Source organism: Strongylocentrotus purpuratus, unplaced genomic scaffold (genome assembly GCF_000002235.5).
Source record: "Strongylocentrotus purpuratus isolate Spur 01 unplaced genomic scaffold, Spur_5.0 spur5_scaffold_8, whole genome shotgun sequence".
In the NCBI taxonomy this organism is placed as follows: Eukaryota; Metazoa; Echinodermata; class Echinoidea; order Camarodonta; family Strongylocentrotidae; genus Strongylocentrotus; species Strongylocentrotus purpuratus.
The window spans coordinates 15264273-15291792 of record NW_022145614.1 but is presented as its reverse complement, the minus strand read 5'-3'; the positions used below and the strand labels follow the sequence as shown (position 1 = coordinate 15291792).

Below are 27520 nucleotides of genomic sequence, written 5' to 3'. Positions count from 1 at the left end.
ATTTCTTGCCAGAATATCATGTAACAGTTTTCAGTGCAGACAGTACATCCTACATCCACAAGCTTCCAAATTAAATGGTGATTTCGAGCAACGTGTACTGTGCGATAGAATCTGTTTTCTTTTCTATTTGTTTCATCCAAAAATAGTTTTGTTATTTATAAATACCTTTAGTAGTGGTCATATCAGGAGGTTTGCAGTTTGGGATGAAATAAATGGACAGAAGTCACAGACACATTGCACAGGATCACACAACAAAGAACCTGCTAAGTACATTATAATTAAACAAAATGATATTGAAGTACATGTATCATGGTATGAGTCTAATCATTACACACCCGACAAGCAATTAAACTAATTGAATTTGATCTCTCGTAGGAATACTATAAAACATAATGCCATATTATTTACCAGCAATATAGTCGAGTCTGGCCTCAAGGCCATATTGTAATGGACTTGGCTTGACTTTGGACCGGGTCAATTGTACAGAAAAAAACCTAAGGAAGGTGATGTTTTTCATCGGACGCCTGACTCTCTGACCTTCTAGCCTCGAATATATCACTGCGTATTACCAGTATTATCTGAAAAATGTGGTTCAAGAATCATCTGTTAGATTCCATTTCTCTTACTATTTTAGAAAATGCCTCTGAAAAAAATATGATATCGCAATATTTACATTTTTTTCTTCCTTCTTCTTCTTCTTCAAATTCTCCACTGCACAAACAAATGCTTGACATAAATAACACCAATAATGAATTTTCGTCAATTTAGCATGTGACCTTAGGTGAAATGAATACAATTATAGAGTACAAAGATGTAAGCATATCATTTCTGTTTGTCTTGTCTTGAATCTGCAATTCAATTGATACAACATGGAAGCACATTGAGTTCCAAAAATATTTTACTATGTAACATGCAATTAATTACAATGTATTTGTACATGTTAAACATCTTTAGCCTTAGGTAGGAGGTAACAAATGAATTTACAGATTTGATAATTTCTTAAAAGTTATACATATTTTAGCCATTGTTTTCATTAATGCCTATCTATTTATTTTTTTTTTTCTGCATGGTTAACAATAACATAGTACACAGTACGATCATGACCATCACGGTAGTAAACACTAGGAGATTACGATCATTATACATTTGCAATTGTACCGGTAAATAATACAGAAGCATACAGAGGTATGACAATATATATCTATATATACTTTTTTTTAAAGATACTTTTTGATGATACCCTCTGATGTTGAAATCTTGCATGAGTTCTATTATGGACTCTGAAATATGAATGAATATTGGGGGATTGACTGAATACATTAATTGTGAAATCAGATACATACAGTATGAATGTTTACCTGTATGTGTGGCAATGAAAAATGCAGTTACATTAGGATTTTCTACCTGTTTCAAGATACCTAAAAGTTGGCCTCTTCACCATTTAAAAAAATCATTTTATTAAAATCAAACCCGATGATTTACATTTACCTTAGAGACAGAGAATACATTAATTTACATGAGAAATAAACATGGATTGTGCACAATTCAACAAAGATAGACAAATAAAAAGCATTACAAATCACTAGAACCTCTGAACATGTGTGACTACATGTAAATGAGCTGCTCAAAGGAAGTAGATATAACATTATCTGACATTGTTCGTAATGCTGGCAACAAACCATCGGTAAAGTGAATCTACAAAGTGACTTCAGAAGTATTGTGCAATTTAACCTAAATTGTGAATTAAGTATTGTGCCAAATAAATGGCAAATATTCTTAGCATTCATTTTACAGACAATGTGACAAGTGACATTAAGCATTTGTCTGCCAATCTAAAAATGAAAAAAACAATTACATATACGTATTATGGTGCAATCCAGTATGACTAAATAGTGCTTGGGCATATAGCATGGGGGATAGTATAATTTCTAAGTTACCACATTTTTAAAATGATTTTGCAGCAATTAATAACAGTGACACAAAGTCAGATCTATTTAGCACTTTTGGATGAGAGAAATAGAAACATAAGGCACTGCTTTACTTAATAAAAAAACTCCCACCATCTGACATTTAAACATGGGTTTGGGGAGGCAAATAAAAAAGAAGAAAATTATAGAAAATGCAAATGACATTGAGACAACAAGACTAGATACATGTTCAATTGTTCATGTAATGATCTTTATCAAATAATACATTTTGTAAATGATGCAATAATTGCAAATGACATTTGACATGCTTCTTTGAGTTTGTTTGATTTCAAATGAGCACATTTTCTATATTTCCTTACGACTTCCTATATTGGTTAACATAGGTCAACCTATCCAGATCATCGTATAATACTTTTTACCGTTCAAAAACTTCTTCTTTTTTTCTTTCTTTTTTTTGCTAGTGGAAAGTTTATGGCATGCCAATGCCTATGAGCTGTTTTAGGCAAGTCATGTCTGCAGTCTACGTCATGTGCTTTTATCTTCCTGGTTACTGATTCACAAACAAAAAGTGATTCAGACATTTCGATTACCGAAGCATGCAAAGAATATACCTCAGAGCATGAGGAAATTGTCACACATCATTTAAAACATTTTGCTAGAATAGAATAAAAAATTTAGAGGAAAAAGTGCTTATGATGATTAATGTGTGTGCTTAGTAACATATACATAAAGCTAACTATACATTTTTTATCTTAGCCATTCCGACACCCTTTTGTTCCTACTATTACAGTGTATTCTGATATGCCACAGTAAATCCACCCCCCAAACTGCGCATGACAAAGCTCCTCACTGAGCTCTGTGTTACTACATACATTGTAGTGTCACCATTTTTATTTTTTTTAACGCAGCAATTTACCGCATCATTTAGAGTCATAAGGGATGCCCCAGTTTACGTCTATGACTGACACTACAAACAAATATTTGGCATTACACACAAAATGGCCAAGTTATCGGTCCGCTTGGAGAAAGTTTGGTAGTATAAGGTATGAAGCACAGCTTTATAATGGCATTTTAAAAACTGTTCACCTATCATTCTGGGGCTACCATAAAGTGTAGGAACAAAAGGGTGTCAAAACATGTGACCATAATGAATCTGTGGGCAGGATACTGATGAATATTATCATGCAATTTATCGGCAAACTTCATTGAATACATCTCCGTGGCTGAAAAAAACTCAAGGTGTTTCCTGAAGACACAGTTTATCTTTTTTTGGTTATCTCCCAACCTGCGAATATTTCGCAATTCTGAACAATCTGAAGTAAAGGTAAGGAATTGTATTTCACACACAGTCATATTATAGGAATATAGGCGAGCTGGTTTTAAGCATGTCTAACAAATGACAAAAACGAATATGGGATTACCGGTAAGAAGGAAAAAAAAAATTCTACTAAATCAATCAGTATTTTCAGATTTTATATATATACATGTTTAATAATTCATGCATAATTCATTAAAATATGCTAAAACATTTAAATTCCTGAAAACCTTTGTGACCAGACTATAATATGCAAGTTTAAGTTGTGTTTCTTTATCATAAAAAAGGCTGATGATTTTTATCCATAGTATTTGTTATCTTAATTTTTATATCAATCCAACGGCTAGTTTACTTTTTTTCTCACGCACGTACACTGTACGAATATTTTAGAATCACGATTGATTTTCTTGAGAAATTCCATGAAGTTAGTTATAGGCATAATTATCAATCCATTTCTTCTTCTAATTTAATTTAATTCAATTGAATGAATACAATTCAATTCAATTCAATTCAATTCAATTTAATCCGATCAACCTGAATATATCACTATTTTCAATACAGAGAGTACTGCCTTTATCTACGTGTCCAAATATCAGATTATGATACTGTACAAATGCAACACACTATGTATCAGACATAAATATTAGTACAGGGTTATAATCATCCCTCATTCAATTGTATCAAAAGTGCAATTCATATTACTGGAATGCTAACTGTACATTAATATCAGTACAACATACACATAAAAAGCATTTGTAATTATTTCATCAAAATGGACAGAAATGTTCAAACTATAGACATAGCATTATGTAGTACTTTTCATAACATGTACATGTACTGACCAGAATAAATGCTAAAGATAAGATAAATTTTGTAACGTAATACATGAAAACTTGTTCGTTTTTTACCACTTTTTCTACATTTTCAACATTCTGTATTAAAGTCAACAACTCTTTTCTTTGGGAACCAAATAAAACTATGGGGGTCAATCTATTAAAAGCCAGCTTTAAATACGTTCTTGCATTTTGGATTTTTTTTTTTTTTGGAGTGAATTTTGGGACCCATATTTTCATCTGACCCTAGTTAGCATCAAGCCAGATTATAGTATCTCCTCCTTGATGATAAATTTAAAATGTTACTTATTGTTTTTCATAGTTTCATTGATCTTCATTTTTAGTTTATTTTTTCACAAACTGTCAAGAATCTTTTAAATCTTGTTCTGTGACTTTTAAGTGGCAGAAAATCAGAAATAACACATGTCTGTTTGTTATGGTTAGAAGAATATTTTCTTAGTAATGACCATATCTGTACCACCTTTAGAAACTGTGATGGCATCACAATGGTTAAAGTCTTATTGTTCCAAAAGAATCCAAAAGCTAATTTGTAGGTAAATCAGATAGGGTCACATTCCATTATATGTTACTGTTGTAAATAAATGTTTGCAAACTAAATCAAAATGCACATGTACCTAACATGAAGTCTAAATACATTCATAGAACCATTTAGGAAAACGGTGGAATGGACTGATTATTTCAACATAAAAAAGTAAATCAAACCTCAAACTACGTTAATACTTCCATAATACCAGGGTAAAAAAGTATGTACTTTATCAAAATATATAGCAAGTACATGTAGTGAGCAAAAGGAAAATATATAAAATATACAGATGTCTTTGTAGTACCACATTAACAAAAAAATAGCTTAATCCCATTTTTTATGAGCAATATTACATTGTACATATTGTACACAGAGGAATATTCCCAGGGTGAACTACATGTACATGTATAAACTAGAAATTGTTCATATCATTCAAATATGTACCAAATATACATTTGCAATCTTTCATCATCTGGGTATTTATTCTAATGAGCAAAATTCATTACCATGCTATCGTATAAAATAGCTCCCATGGGCTTGTGTACTTCTCTTGCATTGTTTATACCTTTCTGGGACATTGACCCCATCTGACCCTTGGTCTTTCTCGCATCCTGCCTGATAATATGTAGCTGGGAGACCGATCCACCAGACCTACAATGGGACATCTCGGTTCAAAGGTCTCTTGGGAGCGGAATGTTATCCTTGATACCTACCACCACACCTGTCCTCTGTCTGGAACTAAAACTTCCTTCTTTTTAATCTCATTGCAAGCATCATTCTGGTATCCCAAATATGGTGCACAAGCTTCCTTCGATAGCCTGGATTGTCAATGAACTAAAGAAGAACAATGTCACATCTTACTTCTGAAATGTCCACTTGCTGCATAGTACATCATCACCATAATCATCAACACCCATTCAATGTGCATTTGTATATTACGAGTCTTGACTATTCAGTCTAGAAAGAGATTTTTCTCATAGCGTGCACTCCTCGTTATCGCTAATGGCATTAGTCTCTGAATCGTCTGGCGGTTGCTTGATCTTCTCTGAGGATTGTGATAAAATCTTTTCAGAGGGTACCTTCTTCTCCCTTGTAATCTCCACATCCCCCTCTCCGTGATGCTCCCTCATTTCCATCTTCTCGCTCTTTGTCTCCTCCGTTTTCTTCCCCTTCTCCTCGCCATCTCCACCGGTCTCCGCGGGCTTCTCAGAGTGGTCCTGCACCTCGTCTTCATCGCTGAGTTCATCCAGACTTCCCAGACTAGCCATGGATTGCGAGAGCGATGACGACACCCCAAGATGCTGCTGCTTCTTCTTGGACAGCGTGTTCCGCTGGTTGGCGGGTTTGACCGTTATGATCAAGTTGGCACTGTTGGCAACCATCATGTCCGTAACCTGATCTAACGTCTTCCCAGAAACCTCAATACCATTTACTTCTAACACTTCATCGTTGACTCCCAAGAGGCCTGTGCTTTCGGCAAGACCACCGGGTACCAGGCGCGAGATGAAAATTCCTGGCACTTTTTCGAGTCCATGAGGCGTCACGCGCATGCTTGTTCCATCCCGGATGTAGAATCCAAGAGGTTTGTCCGAGCCATGTTTGTGAAGTTTGACTCTGCGGTGAGTCTCTGGTACAATGTCTACATCTATGATGGCAGAGACTCTCCTGAAGTCTTGAGGAAGGCCGATATTTTTGAAGGGCTTGAGAGGCTTTGGTGATTGAGAAGCTTGCAAGTACTGAGAAATCTTGTTCTTTCTCCTGGGTATCGTGCTACCATACTGAATGTCTCCTTCACTGACTTCATCTACATGACAAAGGGAAATACACAAGGAAAAATATAAAAACAAAAGATTAGAGCAATCCATTAGAAATCAGGATCATTCTTACAGAGTCCAGAGAACTCAACAAAATTAGTTTCAATTCCTTGTTAGAGAAGAGAATACATTTAGCGTATAGGGAGAAAATGTACAGCAGAAAACCAATCTTCATGAGCTTAGGGAATGATTTGAAGAAAGTGAATACTCTAACACTTTTTTCCCCCAAAGTCTCAAATCTGTATGTTATTGTGTTCCTCTTGATTTTAATCTGAATCCTATACAGAGTTTACCACAGGATGTTTGTATCATAGACTTATTGCAAGTAATGAACCTGTACCAGATGATCCATAATGGAATGGAACAAAAATCAACTCAACCTCAACATGTCTATCCAAGCTGCTATCTTTTTCTAGAACACTTGTGACTGAAAAATCAGTATTTTGTTGAGGGGATCAATGTTTCTCAGTTAGAGGGCAAGACAATCAGCATGTTTCTATCAGAAGCAATTATCTGGTTAATGGCTGATAAGGTACAGTGTACTAAGGGATAAATTTTGCCTAATAGAAACTGACCTTTTACGCTATCATTAATGGCTGTGAGAGCTGTGATGCATTCACAGGCAAAATTATTATTCCAAATGAGTGCACATGACGGAGAGAGACCGTAAATCGGATCCCGACACTAACATCCCAGGTTGACCCGGCAGTCCCACAATACTTTGTGGTGACCTTAACCAAAGTTTGATGAACTTCTATTCACGGCCTTTTAACCTGCTCAATCGGAGCAGTGTATTTATGTGTATTTATCCGGATAATACGCGTAGATAGAAACTGCCCATTCCCTAGTATTATATGCCATTTCCCTATTACATGTATATACCATTTCCCAGAAAACATGCTGAATTTCAAAATTCTATTATACACATGTACATGTAACCTACAACATTTTGTATACTTTGTATACTTCTGACTTTCAATTTGAAATACTGAAAAAAAGTATACCGTATTTGCCGGCGTATAGGCCGCAGTATTTTTGGAAGAGAAAATATCAAAAAGTCGGGGTGCGGCCTATGCGGCGAAAGAGTAAAAAAAAGTTTTTTTTTTTTTTTTTTTTTTTTTTTTTTTTTTTTTTAGTTTCGATTTATGGCGCTATGCCTGGCAATGTCTCCCAGCTTAGTAATCAGTGTGTTGACTCACCACTCGGAAACTACAACAACACTAAAATTTGACTGTCATCTTGGTTTGAAAGTAATCTTTCTAATAGATCTCAATATGTAGTTTATAATAATAGTTCCTCAAATTTTTTTTCTATAACAAATGGTGTACCACAAGGTACACCACTGGTACCATAGGTACTTTATTGTTTTTAATTCACATTAATGATCTTACACATTCTTCTAAAAACGACATTGTTACTATTATTTGTGACAAGTTTACAAGCACAAATCAGCGCCTTTAACTGCACCTCGATGTTAATTGAAGGTCCTTCCACGCGTGGGTTTTCGGCAGCAAAACAACAACAAAAACAACAAAAATGATTTTTTTTTTTTTTTTTTTTTTTTTTTTTTTTTTTTAATGTCAAAATCGGTGGTGCGGCCTATACGGCGCTGCGGCCTATACGCCGGCAAATACGGTATGTACTTTTTGGCACCTCTGCTCTACAAATACAAAACATTAATCTTCGGCACGAACCTCTCTTCTGTAGTACTATCTTGAGGGGTGGCTTGGAGGAGGTGAGGGCCTTGAGATAGTTGTCATCGTTGTTGATGGGGAGAAGGTCACCTTGAGGGTCGGTGTATCCTACCAGGAAAGGAACGTCTCCAAGATGGTGCATGCGCTCCAGGAATGCATAGAAGTCTTCATACGTGCCTACTTTGTTGGGGTTGATGGTGAATCTCCTGAACTCGGCATCAAGCTTTGGGGATATAAGGAGAAGCAAGTGATCAGTAAAAATAAGCAATAATCCTCTTTTATATGTACCAATAACTGTATTTTAAATTGTGAAGAGCAAGAATCATGGTTTTAATACCATACAAAAATAAATAAAAAGTTAAAGGTGTATAAAATGATCTACCGTAATATAAGAATGAATGAGAAAGCATGAAACAACAACAACAGTTAACTGAATAGATGTACAAGTACATTGTGTAGGCCTACATGTACATGTATTGTATACATGTACATGTACATGTATGTGTATAGTGCCCCTGGCTTTTAGATGTAAATAAAAGAGTCCAGAGTACATACATGTAGATATGTATAATACTACACAGATGTAAGGTGTTCAGTGTACAAATGTATTAAGAGATATGTTCAATAACAGTTATCTTGAAATCACTTATTAGGCACATGGGTACTTGTATTTGAACATTATGTATGTGATTCTACATTGTTCTGCAAATCGTGCAGAAATGCAAATATTGGGCCTACAACCCTACAGGTTCATGCATACTAGAAGTTAGAACTACATGTACTACTAAGGAATATGATTTTAAAATCAGATAACAGTGAAATTGCATGTAATAAATTATAAAATATGTTTTCATATTCAGTCTAACACTATTCACCTGCATACATTGTATACATGGGCATGAAGTGTTTTATTTGTTACTATAATTCAATTTCCAATGCATCTTGAGAAACCTTATTATCCACAGAATAAACCAATAAAGAAAAAAAGAAAACTAGATCTGCATACCGGTACACATTATAGTCATCATTAGTCTGCTTACAATGCAGAACAATGCACTCTTTCTACAACACTTCTCAACAATAACAGAAATACACACACTTCTACCTGACCGCACACAATACAATGAGTACAACCAAATATTTGTCATGGGAGAATGTATTTTGTAACACAATGGAATGCAGGGAATGCTGTTTTTCCTTTTCCGAGAGCCCGCCCCCTGTACCAGACTGGCTGACTGGCTTGTCAGACTAAAACACTGCCATCCATCATCAGGCTTTGTGTGTACAATCATTTACCAACACGTTGTGTGGGTGTTTGTTTTTTATAGTGCCAAGTGTTTTGAAATGTGATTGTGGAGGTGAAGTGGTTCATGATGAACTCCATATGCTTCAAAATGAAATGCACAACAAGTTGTTGTTGTTGTTGTTGCATGTATGTACAATATGTACATGTACATGTACATGTATATCACACAGTACTTGCACAGGAAAATCATGGCTCATGATACAGTTAGGCCTGAAATTTTACATACTACACCTCACCTGGAAAATAAACATGTTACTCATCACTGTAACTCACAGTTTCACAACTGCACCCATTCCTATCAGGAGTCACATACATGTACAATAAGTATACCGTACATGTACTGTATCAGAATGGTTAGTGATACGCATGTACAGGTATGCATGTACACTAAACACAGACCGAACTTGAATATCATCTTGAAGTGAAAAGTTGGCAGGAATGAGGGAAGTTGTGAGAATAAATTGCTTTTCCACCTGGTGTATGTAAACTTGTACATGTACAAACATGTAGTATGTAAACTACATTAGGAAGGATTGTAGGCCTACATTTATGCATCACAAAGTACATGTACACTGTACATATACCGGTACATGTACTGTGTGTGCAGTGTACATGAACAAAAATGTACAGAACCGGTACATGTACTTTTGTAGGTCTACCATGATGTACATGTACATGTACATACATGTAGGCTAATTACAGTACCGTATATATTTCGTTTGTCTGCATGAACTATTAATGAACTCTTAATATGAAAGCACCAACTATTTGCATCAGAGATCATAAATGGATGGGGAGCCAACATAAAACGATTAGTAATAACGATACTTCAATTATTCAACAGCACTTGGTATTTCGAACACTGTACTGTACTGTACAATGTAGTGTAAATGTACTCTGCATGAACCTGATTACTGGTAAGCCATTTATAGTATTTTGATCAAGCAAAATGAAGTAATGAACTAATGTATGTGCATCAGTATTCATAATTTAAGGTTCATAGTGCAATAACTACATGTACACTGTACATGTACATGTAACTGCATATATGGACCTAGATTGACTAATTTTACATTTTTTAATATCATATTTACATATTTTAACTTAAATAACAAGTTAACAAGAAATGTCAAAGCTAAGAAAAAACTTCATACAGAGAACCCTAAATGTATACAAATATATTACTACTTTGTTATGCTGCCAAATGATTGTAAAAGAAAACCTAAAATTTAAGTGACAGGTTTTGCATATTTATATTTCTTAATTTGATTTACAAAGCAATAATGATGATTTTTTAACGGACAGAGACTGCTGTATAATATGCATTTCATTCTGCTTATCATATTTTACATGTACAGTATGTCAAATTAGTAGTACTAGTAATTGATGTACTGTAGCTAGCCTAAATAGGCTTGCACTTTTTTTTTCAGTGGCAAATTGAAAGTGAAAGCAGTTAAAAGTTATCCTCAGAGAATGTAAATTACCGACCATCTACAGATTTGGGCAATAAAATATCAGCCTCATTATCCAGGCGAACATGAGACATTATCAGCAACTCCCAGCCCAGTGATTTGTTATGGTTGGATTTGCATTTCTGAGTGAAAGGGCATATCGCTAGCAGAAACAACCCACTCTCCCACCAGGAGCCCTGGCTTTGTTTCTCGTTTCTGTCAAGGCAGAAAATGTTGACATTTGGACCCTCGGTGCCAGAGTTCAATCGGTGCGTATTGTGCAAGAACTTTGACGAGGGAGATCTTGTTTCATCAACTGTCATACATGTACACTGTAGAATAGATGTAGCTGTGAGTCTTGTTTTGGAGCACACAGGTATAAGATCAGTTGAGTCTTTCTTGAGTTTCTTCACATGTGTTTTTTGTGATGGTGATGGTGATGGTGATGGTGATGGTGATGGTGATGGTGATGGTGATGGTGATGGTGATGATGATAATGGTGATAACAATATTAAGAAGAACAATCTCAAAAGTCAAAACAACAACACAATTAATAAAAAATAACAATAATATTCACAATAAAACTTCTTTTTGAATACTACCAGTGTCCAAACATTACGTTGAAGCTTGAACTTTGAAGAACATGCCAATAACAATAAGTACACAGCCACAGGAGGTCAATGTGTACAACGTACAGCAAGACTACATGTACTTTAATATACAATATACAGTGTATGGAAAATTTATATCACAAATCCCTGCCCTAACAACCCCCCCCCCCCCTACCCCCTCCAAGCCCCCTTTTTTTAAAGGCCCTTTGGTTATGAAATTGACTGTGTTTACAGTGAGTTTTTGTAGCTCAATGCACATACTGTAGACCTACAACATGGACATGTAAAGCCTCTGAAAGCTCTACAAATCTTAGCTTGGAGTCATCAATAATACTAAACATCAAGTCTACACCTTATCAGCACAACATTCCTGTTATGACCCTCTCTAACCACTGTGGCATGCTTTACAAGGTTGTTTTATCTTATGGCGACCTGCTAAGTGCCATAAATATTTACATTCTGATGGCCTCAGGACCCAACATCCCTAATCCTAACTGAGTTTATGGGGTCAAGGGTTAAAGAGTTGTAAATGAGATGAATCAATCCTACCTGTACAGTTTGTAATGTACATGTACCTACAGTGCATACACATGAAATGCACTGAATATCAAGCCATGTACATGTACATGTACAGTATCTACAAATTATGTAACCTACATGTACATGTACATGTACATTGTACATGTACAGTCATCTACATGGGAGAGCACTTTTTAGGAACAGGGACATGCCTATAGATCTGTTCATGAACAAAAAAATTGGGATCATTTTGGAAGAAACTAGATGGAATTTTGACTGCGCGCAGTCGAAAATGATGCCTCCGCCATAGAGCAATTTAAACAAGTTTGGAGTTTAAATCTCCAGTGGTTCTTGAGATATCATGATAACAATCTCAATCTATGGAATTTCATAAGTTGACCTCTGTGACCCTTGACCTTTGACCTACGTGCTCCAAAATCTAATCAGATTGTCTTCCTATGGTGATACACACTATCATTAAGTTTGAAGTTTAAATCTCCAGTGGTTCTTGAGATATTATGATATGGTGATACATACTATCATTAAGTTTGAAGTGAAAATTCTCCAGTGGTTCTTGAGATATTGCGATAACGATCTCAATGTATGGAATTTCATAAGTTGACCTCTGTGACCCTTGACCTTTGACCTACGTGCTCCAAAATCTAATCAGATCGTCTTCCTATGGTGATACATACTATCCTTAAGTTTGAAGTTTTTACATCTCCAGTGGTTCTTGAGATATCATGATAACAATCTCAATGTATGGAATTTCATAAGTTGACCTCTATGACCCTTGACCTTTGACCTACGTGCTCCAAAATGTAATCAGATTGTTTTCCTATAGTGATACACACTATCACTAAGTTTGAAGTTTAAATCTCCAGTGGTTCTTGAGATATCATGATAACAATCTCAATGTATGGAATTTCATAAGTTGACCTCTGTGACCCTTGACCTTTGACATACGTGCTCCAAAATCTAATCAGATCGTCTTCCTATGGTGATACATACTATCCTTAAGTTTGAAGTTTAAATCTCAAATGGTTCTTGAGATATCGCGCTAACAAACTCAATACAAGGAATTTCATAAGTTGACCTCTGTGACCTGTGACCTTTGACCTACGTACTCCAAAATCTAATCAGATCGTCTTCCTATGGCGATAAATACTATTCCCGAGTCTTAAGTTTAAATCTTAAATGGTTCTTGAGATATTGTGATAACGGTCAAACGGGACGGACGTACGGACATACGGACGGACAACCTGAAAACATGATGCCTCCGGCACCACCTTCGGTGGCGGAGGCATAAAAAAGAATAACAGCTCTTTTTTCATTCACTTTACATCAGAAAACTTTGTAGTTTGTACAGTGTAGTAAAATGTGGACCCATCATTTTTTTTTATTTTAATGGGCAGGGATAACAAAATAAATTGCAAGATGCATTTTCAAAACCTATAAGATCTTCATTTCATTTTTTGATATATTCTGCACAATGCATTCAATACACCTGTACGTGAAAATGAGCAGGCAGTGTGAGGAAAAACATTGCAACAGTAGTGAGCTATGCTGCATTGATAAAATACTAATTTAGACCCACACAGCACATGGCAAAAGTACAAAAAAGGATGTGAAACTGGACATGCAAGTAGTACATATACATGTAGGCCTACAAATACATGTATATGTAGGTTGATGCTCAAATCTCTCTAAGAGGGTGTCAGGTTCATTGATTTCATAAAAGTTCAAGGGCTGAAGTAACTGGGAGAATCGATTGTGTTCCATTCTTGAAAAAGGCTGTATAAACAAGACTGGATGTACATGTAATAATCAAGAAGAGATTTAGGGAATGTTAATTAAAAATGCAGCGAAAGAATGAATCATGCATAAAAAATCTTGAAGGCCATCAAAAGAATGCATACAATGTTTTAGAGTTTGTCATGGATGCCATGATACAACAGATTGGCGAAGCTGAATAATCAAATATGATCAGGAACATGTAAATAAACATTTTAGGGTCTATTACAGTTACTGCACAAAGCTTGTCCAAAATTTGGTCGATAGTATTTTAATAATCTTCCCAATTCTCGCTACCCCAAATAGCGATTCTGCCGAGATCCGGGGAAAATCCTGAAAACGCGCATTGCATTATGGGATAGCTTTTCGACATTACAGCTTCCTGTGCAGGCGTTCGTGATCACAACCCTCTCTTTCACGGTAGAGTTTAACGGCCTTTTGTGCTAAAGTCACTAATTCTGCCCGAAGCTTTCCATTGCATATTATAATCTGTACAAATTACACTGATTGGCATCGATTTTAGCGTGCGTGAAAACTCTGCACAGCGAACACAGGCGCTAGCGCCAGCGGGATGGGACTCTATACCGGAAGTTGTAGTGACGACCCGAGAGAGTGAAAATTACCTCGTCTCGCGAATTTCGAGATTTTCGTACCTATTTAGGGTAGCGAGAATTACACAATCCTCCCCCCATCCGCAGCAATCCAAAGATGACATGTTCCTGAATTTGTACACCGGACAAAATCAGGAACAGGAACAGGGCATCTTCAGTTTGCAGCAGGTGGGGGAGGGGGGTGGGGGGGGAGCAGGGGGAGATTGTGTTATTTGAGAGATTCTGGACTATACTATACATGTAACATGCTACAATGTAGTGCTGCTGCCTTTTCCTTTAAAAAACAACTTATATGTGTAAATCATGAAATATGAACAAGAACCTACAATACATGTATGATTCAATCATCCAAAAGTACATGCCACAAAGTCACTCAACAAAGTGCTACTTGAAATATCACATTATTGATGATGATTGCATGTGCTTGAACACACAGCCGATATAGGACTGTAGTTGATGCAAAATAGCAATACAACCTACATGTACAATATTTGTAAGCTACACCACAGCTCAGGTACAGCTGTATCTATCAACTGTATCAATTTTCACTGTGTCACGGTTCACACATGAATTAAATACAACAACACCTATTTGTCTTCCTAAATGGTCCAGTGGAACACTGAGAAACATAATCCATCGCCAGCCATTGTTTAGTTTCCATGACTATTGGTCTGTTCAGACTACTTGAAAATGTATGGTTTATATGAAACCAAAGCAACGTTGCATCAAGAATCACCATGAAACCAAAGGAGGGTTCAGACTAGAAAACAACATCGTATAAAGAAACTAATTATTTGATGAGGTCAGTTGAGTAGTTGACATGAAGGCTGACCAGTCATTAATGGGAGTTTACGATAAGCCCCACCCAGTTATACAATGTTCATTTGAAATGATGTTTAGACTAGAGTGGGACCCTGATTTTTTATCAAGTTTCTTTCAAAACAACACTAAAACAGGCGCTTTGCTAATTGTTATACAACTATGCCATCGGGTGAATGCTGCTAGTCTAAATGAAGGCTACATGTATCTCTCTCTGTCTGTCTCTCTCTCTCTCTCTTCTTTCTAACAGTACTTTATCATGTTTGTGTGAGCCAGTAATAACAGACACCTTGGGCTGAACCCACTATGGTCTGATGGGCACCTGAAATGTAGGAAAATACAACCTGTTGAGTGTTCCTGGGATTGTTTTTTTGTTACAAATCACAATAGAATCTGTCCAGCCATAATCCATAAAGCTCTTTATGGAATGATGTGTATGTAATGTACATGCACATGTAGGACTACATTGTACATGATGTAGGCCTACATAGTCTGGGAGACACGCCCACATCATGTCAATCATGCTATCGCTATGGATTGTCTACACTAAGAATGGTAAAAATTTGTATTGCAGGCCCCTTTCTATGAACCCTTTTATATGAATCCACATCCAGAAACAATTACCGGTACTTTAAACATTTACATGTACTGTACATGAACATGTAGAGGCATGTGCAAGGCTTTAAATGTGTAGTGAATTTTTAAGGGATTTCCAATGTGTGATGTACATGTATATTGATAAACTTAAAATTCACTCTCATAATTCACTCTTATTCACTCTTATAATTTTATATCTTGCTAACATTAAAGAAAATAACTTATCATTTACAATGTATGAATGTCCTGCATGTTTAAATCGAGTCTAAACAAGTATGATTTTTTAGGTAGTTACGCAGATGTCATTGTCTTTATATTTCTTCATAATAACATCTGATGAATGTTCTGTATTTATTCTTATTTTTGGATCAAATTTAGTTTTCTTTGGAAAGGTACAATTTTTTTCAGTATAGCTGCCATCCTTTTGAATTGATATTCTGTAATTAATCAGTTTTTTAGAATATTGTCTTGTTATTAAAACTTATCAACACAGGTCTATAAAAATATAGTTTGGAAGTATAATAATGCTGCCATTGTAATTTCTTTCCTGTGAACTTTAAAAGTCGAAACCCAAAATCTTGTTTTCAACAACAGTCTACCCAAAAATGTATGGTTTGTCAGTTTTATAGCCAGCTCCCATTATATTCCATCACCACGGTATCCTGTGGATTCTTCATTCTTCTTCTTCTTCGTGCACGGGCTTTGTCCGGCAAACAAGGGTCACCAATTCCACACAATGGTAGGGCAACAATAGGCTGAGAAAACTTGCCAATGACAACAGTCATATGCAGTGTGGTGATTATAAAGGACTCCTTGTGTTCGCCATTGTATCGGCGTTCACTCAGGGATGAGAAGGAATGTTTGGTGAAATAATGCCCACTGTAAAAGCATATCCTGGGAAAGAATTTGGAGTGTGATGACAAGCATTAGTCATATTATACAAAATCGACAAACACCCTGGAGTTGAACTTTTAGAACTATTATTTGGAAGTGAACAAGAAATCTATTTTCAGGAGAAAAGGAAAGAAAGCAATTTGGGGGCAGCTCGTTTTGTGTTTGCCGGAGTTTTTTAAAGTTCAAGTATGATCCAAAAATTTGAACAATACTCTAACCGAACATTTTACACACTTGAAAATGTGCTGAATCTTAGGAAGCTCTGGTGAACCAGTTATTTGTTTGAAATGAATAACAGCCTCCCTCACTTTTATAAGAGAACTGCTGGTATAAATAAAACTGCAAATGAACTTAATACTTTCAAGAGCAATTTAAGAAAAAAACAAAATAACTGCCAAGATGTACAATGTACATGACATGTAGTGTATACACAATCTTTGCTCCCTGCCCTCAATCTAAAAAGACCTTTGATATTTTTAAGTGCAATGTTTATATTCGGGTGGACAATAGGATTGTTTGGAGAAGTTCTGAAAAGCCATACAATGGTAGTCCTACCTAAACACCATTAGCTCAGATGGGCTACAATTTAAATGAGCTGTGACTCATGATACTTTGGAAATGTATCATGTAATCACCAAAGCAATTAAGGTCTACAAGGAGAATGTGTGCTTTGTGCTTAAAGATAGAGAAAAGGCCATTGTTGGGAAGTGCAAGTTTGACCATGAGCATCACTTGTGTGGCAAAGTAAAGCACTTTACAATGTACACTGTACATTTCAATGAAGGTACCAGCACTACATGTACTGTACATGTATTAGATTATCTTTAATAGGTTTTTTCCCCCTTTCTTTATTTTGACTCTCTTGTCTTTGGAACTGTCAAATTTCATCTCCATTACATACATGTAATACTTAAAATTACTTTAAAACAAAAATCACACAAAACAACCATAATCATGTCCATGTCCTGTCAGTGTCTACTGCTATCATCAATAATAAAAACATAGAAATTAAAACTAATCATAATTTGTTATAAATGTAATGCTTCCTGGGAGAAATTTCAATTATATAAACATATTTTTGGCTTACATCCAATTAGTCCTGCTGGTTCCAACCTTTTTTCTGACTTGTTTTTCAATTACAGATTGATCAACCAATCTTATTTTACTGGGTGTAGGCCATACATATGTTTAAATAATTAATCATAATTTGTTTTCAATTGTTGTTGTTGTTGGTATCATGCAATGTGTACTACATCATAGTAGAAATGCACATTGTACACCTACAATGTAAATACATAATTAGTGCAGACTGTGAATTACATGTAAATTTACAGTCACAGCCTACAAATGCAAAGTGAAAATCACTACAAAACAAAGTTGACAAAAGTTGTTACGTGTCTTAAAAGCAAACCTCTTCTTAATCACCTATGCTTAATATGACTTAAGATGTGGTTCGAAATTACTGATGGCGGTTTCAAACACTTCCCACTTTTGAAGTGGTCCTCTTTTCTACCATGATTCTGAGAACTTTGATCTCAATATTTACTCTTGCAGTGCATCATTGTTTACACTGCATTCCCCACAGCTCAGTTAATACACAAACCTGCTTCATTGGACTTCTGATAATGAAGGAATTTTATGATGGGCCTCCACCCTTTTCTCTTACTTACATACTTCCCTGAAAAAATTCAAAAGATTACACCAGCATGTCGACACAAGTCCTTCGGTCAATCATAGCGTTAAAAATGCCTACATGTACATTTGTATCTACTACTGTACATGTACAGAATAATAATAATAATAATAACAACATTTATAATGCGCACATATCCACCCCAAGAGATGCTCAAGACACCTAACAAGATAAATACATCAAACTTAAGAAAGTACATGAGAAGTTACAGAGAACGAAAATAATTTAACATAATTAAATATAATTAAATGTATACTTTGTGAAGAATTGAGATTGACTATTTGATTTCAAGGAGCCCTCTGATATAAAGGTAAATGGGTTTTCATCCATCTACATGTACTGTACCTACTCTTAGAACTTTTGCAATATTTACAATAAATCTGTTCGTCTTTTTAAAGCCTTGAGCCCTTGACTGTCCACTGTATACCGGTAACCATCTTTAAAAATACCGCACCCTTTCCTTACAAAGAGATATTTGGTACACAAACTGAAATTATAAAGCTAAAATTCTATTTACATGAAGCCATTTTGGCAACTCTTAGCACATTTGGTTTGGAAATCATTTTGTTGCAACAGACAAACATGTATCAGACTATAAAACATGCTAACATGTACACTGTACATCACTATCAAAGCATGATATTAAACAAATAAACACTCACAAAAAAATAATTCCCTGACTTTCTCTGATCAAGGTTCAAAATTCCAGGATCGGTAGACACTCAAAGAGCCACCATAGGCACCCAGTGAAAACGCTGTTTGCACAAGTACCGTACTATACATGTACATGTACTGTACATGTACATGTGGCATAATATCATGGGAGACTGCCTACTTTTTTTTGGGGGGGGAGCAATGATATTCTTTAATTTTTCTCAAATTCCCTTGCTAGAAAATAGAGTAATCAGGTTTTTACATGTTTTTCCTATTCAAAAATACATGAAGCTAGGTTTCATCGGTTACATGTGTACATTGTACATGTACATACCTGGACATGTACATGTATCTACAATGTATTTAGTACAGGGTATGTACAGAAGTACAAATTTTGAATACTTCAATATTCAAGGTGATATAATGACAGTGTTGTTGATTCCAATTTACACTGTAGGTTTATGTAAATCTTGGGAGAGGAAACGAAAATTCAAAGCATTTCCCTTTTTTTCAAGAAAAAAAATACACTGTACATTGGGTTCGCTCGAAATTGCTGAATATGCAAGAGGTTGAGAAGGGCTGTCTCGTCTCTTTGATTCATGCATATTCAGCAATTTTGAGTGAACGGCGCTCTATAATAAGAATATTCATATTTGCTGCGCTGATACCGCGCATGTGTACCGGTACTATTTCTTCGCCATGTTGAATCAACGATACAATATTGATGAATGGTCAGGTTATGGTTAGGACGAAGAATCACCCTTTTTCCCATCAAAGACTTCTTCAAACTATAATTTCAAGTGTTTAAAAAGATGCTCAGAGCTTGTTCAGAGGAGTCGAAAAACATTGTAAGTCAAAATTGTAACTACTACTCTGGCTCTGGCACTAGTTCAGAATCATATCCAGACTTTTACCTGTTACTCTGGCATGGAGATACCCTACTAAAACATACCCAAAATGAAGTAAATATTCAATGAAATGTTCAAATAATCATTTAAAATATGTTATGATTCTTATCTGTTTCGTGTCAATTTCCTTATTTTTTTTGGAGGATTTTTCAGATAAATTTCTCACAGGTTTCACGGCAAACCGCTGCACAATGCCAAACAATTACAAGTGCATACCGATGTTGCAGAGCTACCAAGTATCACGCATAAGGCATGACATCACACATTTTTCGGGTCTGAAAATGCTCTTACGCACGTCGCGCGCGCTAGATTTTGAAAAAATGCTATACCTTATACGTGTGTTATACCTTCGCAAGCGTGCTTGCGCGCCGAATCATGAAAATGTCAAGCATTGCCGATCTTTGAACTTGGCATCTCTGATGTTGGGTTGCGAGCGGGCGGGCGACTTTCAAATCATGACCATTATTTGCACATTTTACGAATATTTACTTGATTTTGAGTAGATCTATGTTTTACACCAGAGTTACGGGTCAAAGTCTGGATATGATGCTGAACTAGTGCCCTACCTCTTTACATTGCCAAAAAAATGTGACCGAACTCGCTGTTTGAATCGTTTTCAAAAACAGGCCCTGGACTGGAGCTTCGCCATTGGCGTCAGAGCTCCCTGCTGAAGTTAGGCCTGGATTCTACTTCGTAATATTCACCTCAGTGAAAGTATTAATCACATGATTCCTTATATTCCCCAGGAACTGATTAAGGTTGTCGCCTGGGAAGCTAATGCACGGCGATTTAACGTTTATCTGTTTCTGGCCTGGCTGCCAAAATGCAAGCCAAGACAAGAGCGTGTGTACACGCCATGCCACCCCCTGCACTGTGCAGGCGAACACCGCCCGATTTCTCCTATCGATACTCACCTTGCTCTTAATTTCTTTCAGTCCTTTTGCCCATCTATTGCTTCCATTGAGCATTGTCGTGGATCCATTTTTCGCCATGATGCCCACCGAGTCCCGCATTTGAAGCGGGAAATCATCAATTCCGCAAATTGTAATCCTATTGCTTCCTATTTCCTTCCAAATAGGTAATCAAATTCAAGACTGACAGACCGGTGGCTGTAATAATACACACAATATTTACAGCGATGGCCTTATATGTGACGTCAGATATGGACCCAACGTCCAATTACTTCCGCCAACCAGTCAAGTTGGGATCGACCCCTAATTTTTACCACTATTTTTACTAGTGATTGTAACGCTAAAAAATTTATCAACGTGCTCCTACATAGATGGAATAAATATGAGTGTCTGTCATTTCAACAGTTTCGTTCATTTTAATCGTGAATGCTGTGGGCGGGACTATGTTGAGTCATAATTGACACGCCTTGCAAAACTGCCATAACTGGGCGTACAAAATCGAATTTACAGGTTGCCGTTTTTATGCCGTTGAAAGATCAAGATGGCGCCCTAATTGATTGCTCCCATTTCCACCACACCGCTATTGAAACGTTTGGCCTAAGGCTGTTTGCCTACCGGTATTTCCATCATCATCACCATCATCATCATCATCATCATCATCATCATCATCATCATCATCATCATCATCATCATCATCATCATCATTAATATTATTTCAATTATTATATCATCAATATCGCAGCTTGAACAATACTAGTTTCATCTCGTTAGCATACAGAAGCAACTCAGTCAAGCTACAACCCATAGCTAAGCTTAGGTCTCAAATCCTTCTTGTAAGAGTTTTGCGGAACCAAGTAGAGCTGCTTTCTGCAGAAGTTCTTCTTTTTTTTGGTAACCCCAATCTTCTTCAGAAGTTTAGGAAGATTGCTTGTGATTATGCCTAATGCACCAACCACCACAGCGCGCGACTACACATGTCTTGATATTCCACAGCCTTCCCAGTTCTTTTCGCAGGTCACCTTGAAACTTTTCAATCTTTTCCTTCTTTGTCTCTCCGATCCTGGCATCACAGCTACATAAATGTTGATAAAATGTCTCTCTTTCTGTCCATTAATGTTATTTTTATTTTTTATTTCTTTCATTAATATTGTTATTAATATCATTATTATTATTCTACTGCGACTTCTACTGTATTATTATTATTATCATTACCATATTGCTTTATCAATATTATTCTCATCATCATCATCATCATCATCATCATCATTACCACCACAATCATAACCATCACTACAACATTGTTATGATAGAAAATGATAACAAAAATCGTACGCGTAGGCAATATAAACTTTGAAATGTCAAATTCCGATCATCTAATATCATGATAATCAAACAGACGATTAGCTTGTAAAGTCATGAGACTCCTGCCTGACCTAGCTAAAATGTTTATGACTATATTATGCAACATGAGCTAAATCATAGATTTGTTTTGGATCTCAGGCAAAGTTATATGTACCCACTCCCTTTAAGAATTGATATTGTGACCTAATTTCAAAAGGGAATTGTTTTTGATAACTTTTATAGACATTTTCAATTTATTGGCAAAAGTAGGAATCGTGTTCCATTCTTTGGGTGGTGCACAACACTGACAAATGTGAGAACTATAATAATTGGTCTCCGGAAAGATAAGCAGAATATGTTTATTGCAAATGGGAGATTAATGTGGCAGCTAGGATGGAAAAATCTTTCCGAACAAACCAATTCATAACTGTTAAATATAATAATTTGATGGTAACGACAATTTTTTGAAGTTTTAGTTGTTAATCTTAATTTTACATCTTGTTGAATTGAATTTATTGAATTGATTTTTTTTTTGATGCAACAAACACTAAAAATCAAATCACATTTCAGCGATACAACATATACAACACATAACATTTTTTTCTGAACGTGTAAACAATATAATATTAATAGAAATGTTGATAGAAATGTATAACTGAGAAATCTGCAGAAAAAAATATGATTAAAAACATGGTTGATGGTGATGATGATGAAAATGAAAAGAAAACATGTTTATGTATTATGTCTGACATGGAACACTTATACACCTGTATGGGAGTCACAAAATATAGTCGCAACTGAATGACTTGCACTAACAACAATTTTCCCCCTTAAATCCAAACTTGTGGGAATTTCAATAAATTTGTTTTTTTGTAAGTGTTAAAATCATAAAATCACGAGGAATTGTATTTTTCACACGACAAACAATAAATATGGAAGGATTTTCTTTTCATTTGTTCATTTATTTGTTTTATTTTTTTCCATAACAATCTATAGCAATAACAATTCATATATACATTTAAGTTCTTTATTCACACTAATGTTTTATGCATGATATTTAGCTACGAAATAAAAGCAGGGTCGTCACGAGACAGAATACATTTTGTATGTGGGGGGGGGGGGGGGGGGGGGAGGTAACGCATTTACTATACTAGATTAATGTCAGGAAACTTTGCCCCAGTAATCTCTTGGCCGTGTTGACAGCGTCACAAAAATGTGAGATAAAAACAGGAAGAGGGGGAGAGAGAGAGAGAGAGAGAGAGAGAGAGAGGGGGGGGGGGGGGGGGGGGGGGGGGGGGGGGGGGGGGGGGGGGGGGGAGGGGCGGAAGAGGAAGAGAGAGGGGATGATGATGACGACGATAGTGGTGGTGGAGGAGGTGGTGGTGGTGGTGGTTGTGGTGGTGATGGGGAAGGGGCAATTAATGGAAGAGAAAAACAGAAAATTCTATCGTTTTGTTTAACAGATAATATGATACAAATTTCATGACATTTTGTTGAAAACACACACACACACACACACAAAATAATCTCTATTGTGAGACGCAATAACTGCCGTTGACATTGTTGATAACATATGCATATAGGACTAGCCTAAAATCACAATAGAGGTGTTGATCCCGGGGTGTACGGGGGCAGTTGCCTCAAGCCCTCAAATCAATCAAGTACCAACACTGTTTATCCCAGATTATGTTTCTGATCAATGATATTGAGCCACCCCCCCCCCCCCCCCCCTTCTCATCCGAAAATGGTTTGACGTTCAGCTATGTCGTGAATACATCATTTTAGATGTATAATTATTAATAAAAGTAAATCTTTAAGAAATATATAAATTCTAACATTGTTATATAGAATAAAGCGTTACAATTACTATACTACCAGGCATCGATCATGGCCTATTATTATACGGGTAGAATTTTCACTTGTCATATGAATACCAAAATATCAAGTAATGGCGGGCGACAGGAGTGAGCTATCAGAGGCGTTCCCCTTGAAGCCTTAACGATCATCGGCATGTGACAAAAAAATAAGACTGCTGTGACTGAAATCTATATGATTCGGTCAGTATCAATCGTAAACTGCGTTGCGAGCAAAATAGCCGGTGTACATTTCGGACAGCTTCTCCTTTGATATTCGACAAGCCTGGACAGCGGGTACGGTTCCCATGCGATCAACCCATGCCTTAAACTCCGGTACGAAGTCGTCGATGATGACCGCACCGAGAACGTGCATGCGTTCGATCCACGGCCAGACCATGAGATCGACCATGCCCCACTGGTCACCTGCAAACCACAATAAAAAATAGAATCGATTGTGTATACAATCCATATATTTGTTAAACCTATCTAATTTTGTTCAGTAAAGTATTCTTGATGTCGTGATAAGGGCATACCAAATAAATTATAATGCTTATGATATACATATTGATATGGAAAATTAATGTTTATTTACAGATATTAGCTTTTGACTATGTAATTTTTGCGGAAAATAGCATGCTGGCATGGCATTTGTAAAATCGTATATGATGCATATAGCCTTCTTAACGTCAAATGCATTCAAACTGGTCAATGCAAGCATTAACTTAAAATCACGAGTGAAATTATTGTATACAATAGAAAACTCTATTTGCAAGGCATTGTGGTCCATACACGACTACCACTAATATTATTATCATAGAATGACTTAGGTAACATACAAGCTTCTAATGGAGAGCTTTTAAAAATATTTTATCATTCAAAATCCTTTTTTTTTTTAAAGACTATACGACTGAGCTGAATTTAGATACAGACATAATTCGTATTTTAATGGATCAAGGATAAAATGGGTTATTACCACCGAAGAAGTTTGTCTTTTTCGCTGTAAAGAATGCCTGGTACTCCTTCATAGATTTCCTAAGAGTTTCTTTGGCGTCAGCGTCATCTGGATTATAGCCAACCTTGTAGAAGAGTGAGACGATCTAAGGTTGAACCAAAAATAAGATACAAGGATAAAAAACGGAGAGACGTAAATAACTGTTTATGAAAACGCTACAGATAAAGGCGTCTAATTACGAAAAAATTTTCATTTATTTATTTATTTATTTATTTTTTTATTTTTTTTTTATTTATTTATTTATTTATTATTATTATTATTATTTTTTTTTTTTTTTTTTTTTTTTTTTTTTGGGGGGGGGGGGTTAATTCCAGTCTGGCTCTGAAACGTCTGTAATCCCCATTACTGCACATTTTACTAGATAACAGTATGTATGATTACATTTTACAATGTTCTAATCAAATTTGACAGACGAATAAGAAAAGGGTTTTTACCGAGTCAAACTTTCCAACTGCCAATCTATTCTTGGCCTTCTGAAATGGGTCCTTTGCTTTTAGGGGCTTGTCCGGGAATAGGTCTTCCAGGAGATCACAGATTACGAGGGACTCTGTGACAATATTTCCTTGGAACTCAAGAACAGGAACCGTTCCGGCGGGGTTCCGTTCTAGTAGAAATTCTGGTTTATGGTTCAGGTTGCAGTTGACAAGCTCGTAACTGAAAGAAATAATACACATTTTAACAACATTTTCTCGCTCGGTCGCTACGGTCCCTTGCTTATAGCAATAGCAATTGCTAAACATTGTCACAAATCTGTCTATTGATCAACTGAGCAAATCGTCATGATCAATTAACAAATTACGGGTAACGTTCTTCAAATGAAATCAGAGAATTTCCAAAAATACAATTCCAAAGTATAAAATGAAGTTTAAAAAAAAGGTAATATCGAGGGATGTCGGTAAAATGCAAAGTTTTTTATTTATAAATATACGGTAAACCTTATCTCTTATTCGGAGGTGTATCTCAATATAGATGGTTATCCCGCCCCCTCCTTCACCCCCGTCACCCAAACAAAAATCCGTCACCCAAACAAAAATCCCTGTCCAAATTTCGTTCACTTGTAAGTTGTAACCAAAACTCTGACTGTTACTCAGACATTTAACTGTTGAATAGTACAGTCACAACAAGAACAGTGTAGAACAAGGAGTCCAGTTAATATTGGAGAGTTCTGGGTCAAATATGAAATCCTTACGAATTTAGAAGGTCTTAATTTACCCCCATAGTATTCCACGCACAATTCAAAATCATTAATTTTGAAGTATAAAGCTTACTCAATTCCTTTGACAGCTAGGACCAGGAGTGCTCGTTGGGCGAAGGGGCAGAATCCCATGCTGTATAAACGAAGAACATCGGGCTTCACCGTGGGGTTAGCTTCCCCTGTATAATTGATGGAAAGGAAAACCCATGGGAAAGTGATTTTCATGGATATTATGACAATATTAAAGAAATCATAAAGTGGAATGGATACGTGTTTGTGATTTCCACTTTGTCGTTTCGGCCGCCCAGAATATTCTTTCGACTACTTTTTTCATAGGGGCGTAGCGAGGGTCCATGCAGGCATGAGGGAGGGGGCATTGGGGCGGGGGCGGGTTGACCTAGGTGAATTAGCAAGAGAATCGAATAGTGAGAGTGTGAGGGAGGGGCTCAATTCGTCTCCGTAACTAATTACAATAAATTGATCGAAAGTATACAACACATCATGATCATTAACTTGGCATCCATCTGTTGTTTGATAAAACTTTAACAATTCCTTATTTGCCCATTGCCTTTTGCGGACATGGTCACATTTTAGTTGGAATACTAACGGTGTCATCTGATTAGACGCCTTTTGATAAAACAATATATGCATCATAAACGTCATTATCAAGATAAAATAAAAACGTTAGACCTACCTTGCTTGAGGTGTCTTCGTGACATGTTGCGAATGCAGAATAATTTAATTAAAGGAAACAATAAATGCCTTTGCGATACAAAACTGAGAGATGGGACATGCGACGAAATGGTGTTATGTAATTTATGAGTGCCGCCCTGCTATATGATATGCCACTGTCGTAGCTTTACGTGCATGATTCAGATTCAAAACCCGCCGGTGTACAATATGACAGTGACAAAATAATAGTTCTCGCTGTCGTGTTTACCCACGTAATCTGTTCTTTTGTGCTGAGTCACTGTATGTGCTTTGAGAGGATGTATTCGCGTACAGTATTTCGGACACAAGAGGATCGAGGGAATGGCCGAAGTTGCTCTTTGAGCATTGTTCAGCGCAAACTGTTGAATGCATGAAGAATAGTAATACCAATTCTAAAATGATAATCAGTAGCTTTTTTTAATTTTATTAAGGCTGGTATGACAGTGGTCTAATCTATTTAGGAGACCTTTTATATGAGAGATGGCTTTCGGTCAATAGAATTCAAAAAC

At 36.2% G+C, this 27520-nt stretch overlaps 2 protein-coding genes across 2 annotated transcripts; both read right to left on the bottom strand.

Annotated features, from left to right (window-relative positions):
- Nucleotides 1-814: 814 nt before the first annotated feature.
- Nucleotides 815-21338, bottom strand: LOC587966 (partitioning defective 6 homolog beta). Its single transcript, XM_787670.5, has 3 exons — nt 20900-21338; nt 8129-8351; nt 815-6424 (listed from the first exon to the last, which is right to left on the bottom strand). Exons 1-3 carry the CDS (start codon nt 20996-20998, stop codon nt 5595-5597), a joined length of 1152 nt encoding a protein of 383 aa, XP_792763.3. The 5' UTR covers nt 20999-21338; the 3' UTR covers nt 815-5594.
- A 2272-nt stretch (nt 21339-23610) lies between these two features.
- On the bottom strand, nt 23611-27150 carry LOC578378 (glutathione S-transferase omega-1). Its single transcript, XM_778549.5, has 5 exons — nt 26995-27150; nt 26374-26479; nt 25540-25759; nt 25067-25190; nt 23611-24516 (listed from the first exon to the last, which is right to left on the bottom strand). The coding sequence occupies exons 1-5, from the start codon at nt 27017-27019 to the stop codon at nt 24302-24304; spliced, it is 690 nt and encodes a 229-aa protein (XP_783642.2). The 5' UTR covers nt 27020-27150; the 3' UTR covers nt 23611-24301.
- Nucleotides 27151-27520: the final 370 nt, after the last annotated feature.